Raw genomic sequence first — 15,202 nt, 5'->3', positions numbered from 1 at the left:
GCCGCCGCCGCCGCCGCCGCCGCTTGTCCCGCTGCGCAGCCCCCGGAGCCCGCCTGCGCCACCAGGACCTCCGAGCCCTTCTTTATGCTTTCGGCTATTTCTAAGGGAAAGAATAAAAAAAAAAAAAAAAAAAATTCAGCCCCAGACGCGGAGCCCTGACGGCGCTGGTGGAGGAGCCTCCAAATTCGGAGATTTGGCTACTTTTTGGGTTTTTGGTTTTTTTTTTTTGCATTTTCCACCCGTCGTTTCTTTCTGTTATTATTGTAATTTTGTGCGAAAGGAAGTTATGAACAACTGCAAGTCAGGAAGTGGAAATCCACACCGGTTGTGACAAGCTGGGGCTAAAAACTATTTCATTATTTATATAGATGTGTCTATCAACATTCTGCTTTTCATCCAAAGAATAAAGGGAAATACCGGCCAGTCCTATGTTTGACGGTGAATGACAGACCGCATCTGAGGAAAGGAAGGACTAAATATATCAGCTAAGAACACCACCGTTATTTATTGAACTCAAGAGACCTTTTTTTTTTAACCCAAAGACTGTTTGAGCGAGAGATTCAATGGGTCATTAAAAGGGGGAAAAAAAAAATCTTAAAGGCCCTTTTGCTTCTGAAGAGCAGCTAACCTCAAAATAGGAGCAGTACTCGTAAGACAGATACTCAAATTAAGGCTTTACATGATGAATTTTCTATCCTATGGATATCAGTATTGAGATTACAAACCAAGAAGATCTGTAATTGATCTAGCACCAGACAATTTCAATGCCTAATATTCCCCAGGATTGCTGGAGTACCCTAGGAGCTGCGTCGGACTGTACTCGGGGTATGCCATGGGCTGTATTCAGAGTATTAGCTGCAAATCCAAAGTTTTCCGGGAAAGTATTTCAGTGATTGAAGTCAAAGCCTCCATTGATCCCATTCCCACCAGCATCGATGAGTCCTCCAGCGTGGTCCTGCGCTACCGGACCCCTCACTTCCGAGCCTCTGCCCAAGTGTTGGTGCCCCCTATTCCCAAGAAGGAGACCTGGATCGTGGGCTGGATCCAGGCTTGCAGCCACATGGAATTTTACAATCACTACGGGGAACAGGGAATGTAAGTATTTCCAAGAGCGCGTGCGGGTGCGTTTGCCGCGCGGGAGAGCCATGGCCTGGCTGGGAAATACTGGATTAAGCCAAAAATTATAACCCGGTCGGTTTGATTTTAAAACCCAGCTCTTCTGAAACTTAACAGGACTTCCTCATGTGTTTAAAATATAGGAGAGCTTGTCCCTGCCCTTTTAAAGGAGTGGGTGCTCTTCTCTTCTGATGGGAACGTGCCCAAGCCCCAACCAAAACCCACTCCTTCCAGTAGGAACCCCAAAGGAAAACTGTATTTTACAACAGCTTTTGAGCAGCCCTGGAGATCCTGAAATCCCAGGTCAGCCCTGCCACGACGGGCACCCCAGTTTTGATGTGGGTTTTACATGAGGGGTTCCTCTGAGGGCCAGCTCTTCTCTTCCTTATCCCTCCCCATCCCTGGGGGGGTAAAACCACGTTGACAAGCCCCAGGGACACGGGAGGGCTGACACTTGTGGCACGGTGCCGTCCCCAGCCCGCTGTACTGCTGCTGCAGTGTGCCATGGCCAGGAGCTTGGGAGCCCACCAGTTTTGGGGAGGGCACTTTCACGTCACAGGAGGAATCCTGCTTCCTTTGCCCACAGTAGAAGGCGGCCCACAGGGAAAGAACAAGATGGATTTAACCCACTGATAATGAAACCCCTTTTGCATCACCTTGGAGCCGGGTGAAAATTTCACATTACCTTCCTTTTGGGTAATGTAAGAGCAGGGATATATAGGTATATATGTAAAATAGGGGAAGCTAGGGGCTGTTTGCACGCCAAAACCCCTGTGTAACTGGTCAGACAGTCATAGCGAGACAGCAATGAGTCAAAATGTCACCTCCCTACGGTGAAAAGTCATCTCTCCCCTGTCCCCCACCAGTTTGTTCACCAGGGGTTGTTGTGGGCTTTGGGCTGTAGTTAAATCAGCAGCAGCACCTGATCTCCAGGCGCCAGCACCGACCAGTGATTCTGCAGCTCAGGGTGCTGGGCAGCACCGGGCACAGCAGGACCCCCCCTGTCCAGCCACAGGGACAAAATCTGACCGCAGAGCCCGCTGCTGGCAGAGGGTTTGGTGGCTGGAGGTGCTGATGCTGCCTGGTCTCTGGGGACAAGGGAGAAAGGACGGGAAGGTCGGGTCTAAGCAACCCTCCTGATGGCTCATCCCAAGTGCCCTGCCTCGGGGGATGCTGGCTCAGCCCCTCCAGGGTCATTCTGGGTGGCTTGAAAAAAGGGTGAGTGAGGGGAGCTGAAGGAGGATGGGAACTGCTGCCGGGGTAGGGCTGGAGAGCAGGACACACTCTGACTTAACGCAGTGCCCTCCTCAAGGGCTGAAGGTCTGCAGGCACAGCCTGGCCCTCCTTCCCTCCCCATGGAGGACACGGGCTCAGCATCTCAGATGGAAAGCAAATCTGTGCTGTGTGATGTGGACCAGAGGGGAGGGCACGCTGAGGAGCTGATGGAAACCTGTCCAACCCCCCCAAATCTGTCCCCACGTCCCCTCTCTGCTCAGACAGAAAGTGCCTTGAGAAGCAAACTGGCACCTGGCAAACACCCGGAGTGAGGGAGCGGAGCAGCTTATCTTGATTTTAAAAGTACTTACAGCAGGCCTGAAATCTGTAGGCTTTTTGGCTCCAACACCATCTTTAGCAAGGACAATTTGTTGCTCAGATGTTCCCAATTCCAGGCCTTTGGGATTTGCATGTGTAATTCTCAGGCTCATTTAGAAATCCTGTCTTTAGCGACCAGCTGCAAAGGAAAACAGAAAAGTCCACTGTATATAAATACAGCTCACATCCACCGAAATAAAGAGGACTGGGCAGAGAGCTGCTCTGCCAGTGCTGCAAACCTCAGCACGTCCTTTGATTTCTCTGCACCTGAGTTACCCTGGGTTTAAAATGAGGATTTGGTACAGTCTTCCCTTCCTGGAATGCTTTGAGACCAAAAAAAAGTTGTATCTACAAGCTAAGTGCTGTAAACAGGTAGTCAGAATTAAACACTGCAGCTACGTAGGAGAGCTATTAACCAGAAAATCACAGAAAGAAAGATTATTTTTTTCCCCTAAGAGGTTCATTGACATTTAACTGATATAAAAATAAGAGTTACCCAAACATAAGCAGGAATTGGTCTGTTCCTCCACTCTTTCCATAGTCCCATCGCCATCTGACAGCTATAAATAAAGGCGTTTGGGAGGAAAGGCCTCTTCTAATGCCATGGAAATGTGCTCCTGGGAGACCTTTAAGACCTTTGTAGAGAGACAGGACACAAACCTGTCTGAAAGGATGGGCCAAGCCTTTATCTGGTGTAACTCGTCGTAATCTCAGTGACCTCCTCGGAGCAGCATTGATTTATGCCAACAGAGTATTTGTCCCAACTTTCCATGATGAAGAGACTATTGGAACATATATATTTTTTATGGCTGTGGGGACAGGCAAACAGAAAAGAATGAAAAATCAGTCGGTCAAGCAGAGCATTAATACTTCGAGCAGGCTTTGGATTAATTTTTCACTTTTATGCTCCGAAGTTGTGAGCTGTGTATAAGCTGGCCATTACATTGAGGACAGAAACAGCTGAGAAATACTGGAGCAGATGGAGCTGTGCATAACGCTCCTATAGGGATGTTAGCTGCAGAGGGGATAATTTAGACACACAACGTTTAAAGCGGCACTGACGATTTTGGGGCTGAATGCAGTATTTTTAAACGTAGAGGAAAATAAAGCTCAGATAACATGTTAAATGCTGGCATTATTTTACATGCAAGTCAGCAGATGCTGCTGGGAACCTGAAAAGCCCCAGGATGAGGATGTGGATGTTCTCCCTGACCCCCTGCTCCATGCAGAACTGGGGTGAACTCCTCTTTGGCCCCATGGCTGGTGTTACTGCTCCCCCCAAGTAGGGTTTTACCCCGTGCCCGTGGGGAAGGATGCTGCTGTGCAGCAGGATGGGGCCACAGAGCTCTGACCTGGGCAGGAGCAGCTGGACCAGGTCCCTGTTGGGGTCTCCTGGGGTGGGTGCTGGTTTCCACTCCTGGTCGTGCAGAAGCTGGTGGGACCCGTGTTAGTGGCTGGGCACCGCCGGAATGGCATTATCCAGCCTTGTTTCTTCATCTCCATGGAGATGTGCAAGAAGCAGTGCAGATGGAGATATGCAAAACAGAGAGATAAATACATCGGAGTTTGAATACGATCAGCCAAGGATCTGGAGAAGTTTCAGGTAGCTATGTCTCCCCTGCAGGACCCGATGGGGCAGCTGGGCAGCATTACATCATTGCTTTACCTTACCGGGCATCATCTCGCTCTTGCAAGATTAAATCTTCTGTGCCCTGCAGCAGAGACACAATGAACTCGAGAAATCGACTTGTCAAGAGAATAAACCCCCAGTACTCGGGAGGGAAAACACAATCAGAAACGGATTCACCAAAGGAAAAAGGGTTATGCTTTCTGGGGGAAGCAAAGGGAGGTCAGTTCAGCGTGGGAATTTGCTGAGATACCCCTCAGGGGGGTCTAGAGGCAAAGACTTGGCTGCCCTTGTGTGTCCCCTGACCCTCACCTGGGCTGTAAGCACACACCTTAGCCAGTTAAATAGGTTGGCCAGTCTGACTTGAGCCAGCTCAGCAAAACCAGCAGAAATCCATCCCTTTTTCTCAATGCTGGTTTTACTCCCTGAGCCGGCGTGCAACAAACATTGCTGCCGGTTCAGGGGACGAGGCAGGACCACGCAGGGGGAGGATGCAGGGAAGAGGGACCACAACCACAGCTCCGACAGCCAGGGAACATCTTAAATTTCCTTTCTGTTCTTCGCTACAACCCTGGCTCGAATTGTTTGACGTGCCAGGGTAGGTGAGAGGAGACACTGTAAAGGACAATTTAAGATTAAGCAGCTCTGAATATCAGGTTTTTCTTTCTTGAAAGGAAGCTGCCAGCACAGGCGCGGGGAGGCAGGTCGAGGCAGTGATGGGGGATACAGGAGGTGGCTTTTCACTGCACCCACAGCTTGCACTGGTACCTGCCCCGAGCACGGGCTGCGTCTGAGCAGGGTTTTCTCTTCTCTTGGGAGCTGGAGAAGCACGAGGTTACGCAAGTCCATCTGGCCTGTGACTAATTAGGAGCTTTAAGGAATTGGGGCTGAGGATGCAATAGTGCCCGATGCCTGTCTGAAAAGGTTAACTGAATATACACATGTCACTGCTGGGGGCTGCTGTGCTGGGATTTGCTGCCACTGCAGCGATCGCTGCGGTCTGTGCTGTGGGGCAGCCATCTGGAGGGCTGGGGATAAGCTGGGGGCTTCATTTCGTGTGACAGAATAAGAAGAAACGCATCCGAAGGAAAACTGGGAGGCTGAAACCTACATAAAGCTGCTTGGCTGTCAGCAGCGGGGCTACAGTCGTGCCACAAGAAATAGCTCAAAGTTCCTTCTCCTGGTAGGAAGATGACATTTGTTAAGAGAGGTTTGTTGGCAGCTCCAGTCTTTGGCGATGCCCATACTGACTCTGAAGGTTTCAGAAGCAGCAGAAACAAGCTTGGCAGTGTTGCAAGCCAGAATCTACTGATTTTGGAGCTGATCAGCTATAGTGAACCCATGAAACCAGATAGGTTGGTTTCCTTTCACGCCTCTTCCCGGCTATTGTCAGCAAAGTGTTTACTGGGCACTTTCTGATCTTTCCTTGGCTCAACACCACCACAGAGAGATGCTGATGCAGCCAAAGATCATTCCAGGGCGTTCTTTCCAAAATCATCCAAAGGGGCAGTTGTTGGCATATTATTTAACACGGACACACTGTGCAAGGGAAGGCTGCTCACCTGCTGGCACAGAGGCTTGGCTGCAGCAGCCACCACCACCAACCAGCCACCCTTGTGCAGCCTCTGCTTTTGCTCCAGTCATGGGACCATCATGAGGCCTCATTTTTTCTTCTCGTTACCAGGATAAAGCGTGATGGTTTTGAAACCCTGGGGTTAACCACACTCGCTAGAATTAGGCACAGAACACAGGCCAGTTTCTTCTTCCCCGTTCCTGCCCACGCCTTCTCTTAAGCAGGGTGCTTAAGAACCACCCTGGGCACAGTCACGCTGCTCACCAACACGCTCAGCTTTGTGGTGGGGTTTTGCAGCAGCATCCTGCCTCCAGGGACCTGCCCGGGCCCTGACACAGCTCCACCTTTTTTTAAATTCTCATTTAAACCCTGGGCAAATCTGTAGAATGTCCTGTAATTCTGTAGGAATCTGTCTGGGGCCAGATACATCTACTGGGAAAGAAGATGGGGACAAACAGATCTTAGGTGATGCATAGTTTCTGAGCATCCTCTACCTGATTCTCCTGCCTCTGACCTGAGTAGGCTGGAGCAGCCCAGGAGGGTTCATCAGCCTCTTGTATCATCTCCAGTCCCGGTTTGGCACCTCCACACCCTCAGAGATGCTGTGGCTGCACCTTAGCACCACGTTTATCACAGAGAGAACCTCCAGGAAATTGTCACATCTCCTCCGCGGGGTGACAGCCGAGCTGGATGCCGGCCGCTGTCTGAATAGAGAGTAATCCTAAACCATCTGCTGGGAGGGAGAGAAAGAGCCCCCAGATGGTGTTTCAGTGGTGGGGAGGAGGTGGGGGGCTGCAGAACTCACCCTCTGCTCCTCCGCCCGCCGGGTTCATCCAGCATCCCCGGAGCCTTTCCCATCTCATCTCTCCCTGACGAGGAGCAGGAGGGGGGGATGAGGAGCAGGAGGGGGGGATGAGGAGCCAGGATGGCTCTGGTTTAGAGAGCAGAGCATACAAACGTTTCTCCGGGGGATGGGGGTCCTGGCAGGATTGCTCAGGGATCTCCTTTTGGCTGCCTTGGCTAAAAATTTTCTTCCAGGGAAAGGACTCCCTCTGCCTGCTGGCGATGAGCTGGAGGAGAGAGGATTGCTGCAGCTGCTGACAGCAGCCCGTAAATGGGGGGGGATGAGGAGGAGGAGGGGGGGATGGTCCGGGGGATGGGGGTCCTGGCAGGATTGCTCAGGGATCTCCTTTTGGCTGCCTTGGCTAAAAATTTTCTTCCAGGGAAAGGACTCCCTCTGCCTGCTGGCGATGAGCTGGAGGAGAGAGGATTGCTGCAGCTGCTGACAGCAGCCCGTAAATCTGTGCAGGAGACGTCACCCTTGCATAACCCCCGCCTGCTGCCCACCCCCCCAGGTCCTGCCGCTCCGAGCATCCCTGCATCCCTCAGAGCAGCCCCTGTCCTGCCTTGCCCTTGACCTTCAGGGTTCCTGCCAGGCCTTCCAACCTGCAAACCATCCATCTCCTGAGCTGTGCAACCCCTTGCCCAGAGCAGATTTTTGGTAGGACCCCCCCCAACTCGCATGAAAAAAGATAAAAAATAAATAAATGAGATCTTTAAATCCCCCACGGTATCTTCTAGCTACAGCCAGACATTTACAGCTGACTGCTGAACGACCCAGTGGTTACAAACATGGAGGCACTTCACGGTCATTAACTAATTAACAATCAGAACAGCCTTGTGAGACCGTCACATTAGTCCTGGCCAGTGGAGAGGAGCAGCTCGTCCCAAAGCTGCGTCAGAGCCCGATGTGTGTGTGTCCCCCCCCATGCCTGCACCCGGCCACAGCCCCCTCTATTTTAAGGGGCTATTTTAAGCAGCACTGGACTTATTAAAGGCTCGGAGAGTTCCCCTGATGAGCCTTAGTGTGTCCCCTCTGTCTCCCTCCCAAGATAAGCTGGGTCCCATGGCACAGTCTGCAGCCACAGGGCTCGGGGCTGGGGGGGGGAACTGGTCCCCAGCCCAGTGTCCCAGCCCCACGGTGGGGACAACTGCAGATGCCACACTGGGAGTGAGCTGGTCACGCTGCCACAGCCCCTTCCACAGCAGGGACATCCTCCTCCGGCAGCGGGGAGGGATGATTTGTAAGGGAGAGGGAGAAGGTACATGAGAGCCACCTGGTTTTTAAAAGAATGTCCTTAAAATACCTGGGCCTGAGCACGTGGTGTGTGGTTATGCCGTCTTAGTGCCTTTGCTCTGCAAATATCTAACCCTTTTCCTGAGACACTTAAAGTAGTTTGCTTCTATTGTCAAACCGGATCTTAAAAATTACATTGAAAGTTATTAAAAAAAAAAAAGAATAACAATAATAAAAATGAATCCAAGTTGTGCATCGGCGTTACTTTAAAAAAAAAAAAAAAAAAGAATCCAAGTTGTGCATCGGCGTTCTGATTTGTAAGGGAGAGGGAGAAGGTACATGAGAGCCACCTGGTTTTTAAAAGAATGTCCTTAAAATACCTGGGCCTGAGCACGTGGTGTGTGGTTATGCCGTCTTAGTGCCTTTGCTCTGCAAATATCTAACCCTTTTCCTGAGACACTTAAAGTAGTTTGCTTCTATTGGCAAATCGGATCTTAAAAATTACATTGAAAGTTATTAAAAAAAAAAAAGAATAACAATAATAAAAATGAATCCAAGTTGTGCATCGGCGTTACAAGGTGACAGAGGACCGTTTTCACTTACTTTCTCCCTGGCCAGGCTGCCCTTTCCATCAGTCTCACACGCAGGGCGCGCGGGCGACCGGCTCAGGCAGTTTTACGAGGCGGCTGACCCGGGTTTCTCTAATTACTGTAACCTCATCCCCAGCCCCGAGCCTGGTGCTCAGCCTTGGAACTGGGTCCTTCCCAGGGCGGGAGAAGGATGGGTTACACTTCCAGCGCCAGGCAGACAGCGGGGAGGGACGGAGGCTTATCCGGGGAGAAAACCAGAGTTTGCTGGTAGGGGCTGAAAAAAAACCAGAAAAGAACAGAATAAGGCGGTGGGAAACTTTGGGTGAGGAGATCGCAGTCAACAGAGGAGCTTTATGGTCCCGTTGAATCCTTCATCTTCCACTGCGTAGGTCTTGTGTCACCTTAGCCCCCAGGGCCAGCTCTGAGCTTGCCCCTTCTTCTGGAGATTTTTGTGCTGTTGAGAGAAAGAAACTCAGCCCCAAGTCCTTCTCTCACCAGCACAAGAGTCAGGAGGTGCCCAACGTGGTGCTGGAGCAAGTCCTTGTGTCCAGCCCTGCTCCAGCAGCTGGGAAGCTGCAAGAAGATACCTGCAACCCTGGATTTTCTCCAACACCGGAGCTTTCCTGAGCAGCCCACCCTTTGCTGCCTCACTTAAACACCCACGTATTTTGACCCACTCCAGGTAGCCCCCAGGTCCCAGCAAGGAAGGCCCTGGACCTGCTGTGTGATGGCTCCTCAGTGGTCTTTTAACAGCAGGATGGACTTTCATGATCAATCCTGGAAATTTCCAGACAGTTTTAATGGCAGGGATGAGCTCTTTCCGCAGGATGGTGGGAAAAGCACAAATTCCAGTAAAAGCTAAAGGGGGGATGAGTTCACAACTCCTTCCTCAAAATGCAGCGTGTTTCTAAACTAATTAATTAATGCATTATCCATCATTTCTTGTTGATTATGGCAGGTCAAGTTGGGAGCTTCCGGATCTCCTGGAGGGTAAAATCCAGGCCATCAGTGACTCAGATGGAGTGAACTATCCCTGGTACGGAAACACGACGGAAACCTGCACCATCGTGGGTCCCACAAAGAAGGAGTCCAAGTTCAACATCAGCATGAATGACAACTTTTACCCGAGCGTGACGTGGGCCGTGCCCGTCAGCGAGAGCAACGTGGCCAAACTCACAAGCATTCACCGGGATCAAAGCTTCACCACCTGGCTGGTTGCAACCAACACGGCCACCAACGAAATGGTGACCTTGCAGACTATCAAATGGCGCATGAGGCTGGGCATCGAGGTGAACCCCAGCAGACCCTTGGGGCAGCGTGCCAAGCTGCAGGAGCCCTCTGCTCAAGAGCAGCCCCAGGTCCTTAGCAAGAATGAGCCAATACCACCCAGTGCCCTTGTCAAACCCAATGCCAATGATGCTCAGGTACTCATGTGGAGGCCAAAGGATGGACCACCCCTTGTGGTGATACCCCCAAAACATCGATAATAGAAACCTGGCGTCCCGGCACCAAAAGGGAGAAAAAAAAACAAACAACACCAAGCCGAAGCAAAACAATCACTTAGGTATTAGGATACACACGTATAATCTGAGCAAAATCAAAATGCACTTTTAATTCATTCAACAAATGCAACCATTCTACCTTCTCCCATTGGGACGGATTTCACTGTGCTAAAGCTAAAGAGGAGACCTTGGATTGGGGTCTGTCTCATCACTGGATTCCTAAGGGAAGAAACTAACACTGATGTCTACCCGTAGAGCTTTTTTTTTTTTTCTTCCCTACTTTAGTTACTCTTTGAACTTCAGTCTCATTAGCTTGTCCAGACTGCCCAGAACAATAAGAACATTTTATTTGGGATTTAAAGAGTCTTTTTTTTTTTTTTCCCCTCTTTTTGGTCAAGAACAAAACAATTTCCTGGAGCAAAAAGTTGACTATTTAAGATATGGATTTATTATTTTTTTTAAGCTGTAAGGTTCTGAGTTGCAAATCCAAGTCATGCGGCCTTATGTAGACTTTGCTTTGCATTGCCAAACTTTTGCCTTAAAGCTATGTTTAAAAAAAAAAAAGAAAAAAACCACCACCAGGCAGAATGTCCTTTCTACAGATTTTTTTGGGGGGAGAAAGTTTTGGAATAAGGAATAGATTGCCCACGTGTCACGGGCTGATGGATGAAAAGGGCATGAAATTGGAAGAAGCGTGATAAAAAAAAGAAAGTCTTCCCAGTTGTGAAACCTGGAAGGAGGCGGCGTGGAAATGCTCTTGGTTTCAAAGCAATGCAAATAACAAACCTGCTGTAGGATGTCTCTCGAGTGGGAGCCACTGGGCCATCTCCCTGCTTCGCCGGAGGGGCAGCAAACGAGCTCGCACGGCTCCCACCTGGTGATCCCAGTCTCCCGTTAGCATCCTAATACAGGATCATCTCACAGCTGGAATCGTGGCCCTGGGAGTCAACAGAAATCAAGGGGGGGAGTACATCCCACTGGGTTTGTCTCTAGGACAGGCAGGTGTGTGCCCAGCTAGCCCACCCTCTCACCTTCTGGTGGCCTAAGGGCCAGGGGCTGCTGTTGGGTGAAGCTCTGTTGCCCCGTTTTCCCATGAAATCCACATGACGGTGCTGTAAGAGGAGCAGGATATAAAAAGGATCCTTCTGAAGTCATTGGAGATGCATGGGTGTAAGCAGATCTTTATCTACCAAGTCTACCCAGCAATATCCATAATTCAGGAACAGCCACATCTAAACATAACAGGCACCCATTCCTAGCGAACACTAGAAGCGAAAGCTATGAAAAACTCTTCTTCCCATTATAACACATCACGTTGGGGCTGGTAGATAATTTTCTTCCAAATGACCTCATGATGCACGTGACTGTCAGGAACCAGGAACCTGTCTGGTTATGGCAGAAACATCTACACCGTGCACGAGAAGGTGCAAGAAGGGCAACACCCGGGTCTTGCGTGTAGATCCTGCAGTAAGTTAAGGTGCATTTGGGGCAGGAGGTGGAACCTCTCAGTTTCAAAAAGGACCAGATGGCTTCAGAGATAACCAGATGCACTTCTGCAGAGGAAGCTGTTTGAATGGGAGGGGCACGGCTTGCAGGCAGAGGAAGTTCTGCAGTAGAGGTGGCATCTGGAGGACGGGACAGGACGGGGAGCAGAGGATCTTGCTCCTGTGCACGGCCTAAGGCAGATCACTTCCCCTTCCCTCGACAGCTCCTTCCCCTAGATAACATTTCTTCTTCCTCTTACTGAAAATTTGCCTCAAGAGCTAGGACTGAAGAGGGCTCAGCATGCCAGATTCCAGCCTGGCCCTGCTGAACAGGTCTCACCACCACACACACGCTGCTCAAAAGGCTCTCCCCTTGGGAGAGGCAACGATTTGCTGCTATTGCCACCTTCATCTTCCACCTGGACTTTACCAGCAAGAAATTCTCCTTCCTCACTTCTCCAAAGCCACACCACCTACTTCGGCAACAGGTTCAATGTCACCACCTGCCTGGGGAAAGCATGCCCAGAAGATACACCCTCCCCACCCCGACAGTCTCAAACCAGCAAACAAGGATCCTGGGTCCCTGCACCAACCCCCCATCCCGGGGGAGCCTGCCCTCCTCCACGCACCGCTCTCCAGAGGTGCTTGGCCACAGAGCTGCTCTCTCCATCAGGCAGATCTTTGAGGTCCAGCACGACAAGAAGCTTGCAGACAAACGGACTGGATCAAACCCAAATCCACAAGCCAAAGGTTGCCTAAATCTAGGCTTTGGGACTACAAAGGATGAAGCTTGGGAGACTTTGACTTGCACAGTCACTCTCTGTATTAAACTCCATTTTCTTACACGGATTCAAATCCTGACTCTAGCTCTACTGGCACAGCCCTTTGGGACTCCTCTGTGTTTTCTCCTAGGCAATACATGCAGAAGAGGACAAGATGTGAGCAGTGGGTGGATGGCTGATGAGGCTTTGCAGGCATCTCGGCTGCCTCTCAGGTGCACTGCTGGGCAGTCCCACGGGTGGGAGCAGAAGGGGTATTTTAGTCTGGTACTCACTTTGTCTCCAGGTGCTGAGTACTTACAGTTCTCACTGATGTCAGCGTGGGTCGGAGGAGTCAGACCCAGTTGTCTTAATTAGCTGCACGAAGGAATTCCAAGGAAAGATTTCTTCTCAGTCACCAAAAACCACATTCAGGGAACACCTACGTCCTTTTCCACTTCGCTTTGTGTTGGACTTAGTCTCCCAGTGCATTAAGTAAATCTGGTCCCTCCCTACTCCCTCTACCTGGCGGACTGGATGCATCCATGCAATTTGACAGTAACCTCCTGGCTAATTCGTCCTGTTGCACTGAACAGACCCAGCTGAGCAGAGAATACGGAATTCAAACTTCATGTTGGGGTCGGCTTTGCATGGATTTCTCCCTTCCCAAAGAATGCCTTTATCCCGTGCCTGGGTTGAAACGTGCCCCTCCACCTCCATTCGCATCACCAGACACGGCGTGGAAAAGTGATGCTGCCTCTTTTGAGATTCCATGCGTTGTGATTAAAAATGGTGGGTTTTTTTCCCCCCAATGCTGCTTCATTAGAAAACTGACGGGGACAGACTGAATATAAAAGGAACGGTGGTTGGAGGTTACAGGTGCTACAGACTTCACTAGTGGTACGGCTGGTTAATAGCTGTATGGTTAGAATGGGGATTGACAGGTCCCAATTGGGACTTAAACATGTGGGGTCTGGGGGCATCCTGCACCAAGTAAGGTGGGGAATAAGCAGAGGCAAATAAAGCTCCTTCTCTGGCAGCTTGTGCCAGAACGGGGAACACACAGAGGACATGCTGGGAAGGTGATGGGGCACCACCACGGGATAGTGATGCACGTGAGCTTGTCTCTGCCTCACCTCTCTCATCAGCTCTTTATGGCCCCAGGTGGCCAGGGGAGCTGAGAGCGTAGCCTGGCCATCCCTGTCAAAAGCCCACAGTGGTCCAGGGTGGGAAGCAGCAGGGCCAGCCCTGGCCAAGACCCTCTCCTGCACCCTCACCCCCAACCCGGAGCAGCTGTGGGGCAGGGACCAGCAAACACCATCGAGCTCAGCCAACTCAGGCCCTTGGGTTCTCCTTTCCTACCCTCCAAGAGTGTGGGGAGAGAGGGATGGCCCCTCGGAGAGTCAATAAAGATCCTGAGCAGCGTTGGGGAGGGGTAGACCTGTTGAGCCGGCGTGGTGGAGAGCAAGGCTGGGTCCAGCAGCGGGGGGGGTACGGGGAGGGCTCCCCAGCCCCAGCACCCCTGTCCTCCCCTGCCCCGGCTCCTGGCGCAGCAATAAGAATCGTCCTTGGTCTTGCAGAGATACTGTGAAAACAAAACTAAGATGTACTGAAGTCTGGACACTTAACAGAGATGTAAAAAAAAACAAAACAAAACCCTGCTTTTATAACAGAGAAATAAAAGTGAAGTTTTCAAATTTGCCTGGGGTCAGTCCTTTGGGTGGTGGCTGTTTTTAGATGAGGGGCTCCACCATTTCTGCCCTGAAGTTTCAGGGTGGTGATAAACACCCCATTTACTTTTCTCTCCCTTTCAGCTCTTCTGCTCCATCAGGCAGAGCACGGGGGTTTCTGGTTAAAAATACCTGTCGACATCCTGCATTTGTCATTGCCAGGCTGCTGTAGGAGACACCACAGAATCACAAAATCTTTATGGTTGGAAAGGACCTCTGAGATCACCGAGTCCAACCACACACACACACAAAAGAACCCCACAAACTCAGGCACTAGAGCACACCCTGAAGTGCCACCTCTACACCTTCCTTAAACACCTCCAGGGATGGTGACTCCACCACCTCCCTGGGCAGGCTGTTCCAGTGCCTGACCACCCTCTCAGGAAAGTAATTCTTCCAAATATCTAATCTAAACTCCCCTGCCCCAACTTCAGACCATTTCCTCTGCTCCTGTCATTGTTCCCTTGGGAGAAGAGGCCAACACCCACCTCTCAACACCCTCCTTTCAGGTAGCTGTAGAGGGCAACGAGGTCTTCCCTTCAGCCTCCTCTTCTCCAAACAAAACATGCCCAGGGGGCTTTCCCAGCACTTGGGCACCCCAACAAGGAGCATCTCACACCGATGTCCCCCCTTCGCTACATCTCCCTGGGTCCTGCCCAGAGTGAACAAGAACCTGTCACAAGCCCCTTATAGGTTGTAGCCAACCTTCAATGCCCGAGAGCCTTTGGTGGCAGGGAGCCCGGGCACCACCAAGGTGTGTGCCCACATGAAACCCCAACAGCCACAGTTTGGGAAGCTCCAGCAGAACGTAGCAGCGACACAAACCCACACGTTGCAGGGGAAAGGGAGGAATGAAACGAACGGGAGGTCATGGCTCGAGGAGAGGAATGTGCCCGGATGGAGGCCGAGCAGAGGAGAGGACAGGTTGTGAGCGGGATTCCTTTCCACAGTGGAAACTCTCCAGCCTCATCTGTTGATAGCACGTTAAATTTAGATGTCCTAGTTTTGGAGGGAGGGAGGGAGGGAAGGAGGGGTGGAGAGGGGACACCAGCCAACTCACAGCTGTTTTGGGTGCCACCCTGAAAAAGCCAGAAGCACCCGGTCACTTATTGTCTGCAGAAACCCTGGAAAAGCCCTGAGAAGGCTGAGGAG

At 51.0% G+C, this 15,202-nt stretch overlaps 1 protein-coding gene across 1 annotated transcript; it reads left to right on the top strand.

Moving 5' to 3' along the window:
• The first annotated feature begins 15 nt into the window (after nucleotides 1-15).
• FAM78A (family with sequence similarity 78 member A) lies at nucleotides 16-14,017 on the top strand. The gene is made up of 2 exons (XM_014942930.1): nucleotides 16-1,095; nucleotides 9,535-14,017. Exons 1-2 carry the CDS (start codon nucleotides 833-835, stop codon nucleotides 10,061-10,063), a joined length of 792 nt encoding a protein of 263 aa, XP_014798416.1. The 5' UTR covers nucleotides 16-832; the 3' UTR covers nucleotides 10,064-14,017.
• The last annotated feature ends 1,185 nt before the right edge of the window (nucleotides 14,018-15,202 follow it).

This window comes from Calidris pugnax, unplaced genomic scaffold (genome assembly GCF_001431845.1).
Source record: "Calidris pugnax isolate Ruff unplaced genomic scaffold, ASM143184v1 scaffold102, whole genome shotgun sequence".
In the NCBI taxonomy this organism is placed as follows: domain Eukaryota; kingdom Metazoa; phylum Chordata; class Aves; order Charadriiformes; family Scolopacidae; genus Calidris; species Calidris pugnax.
This window is presented reverse-complemented; position numbering and strand designations above follow the sequence as displayed.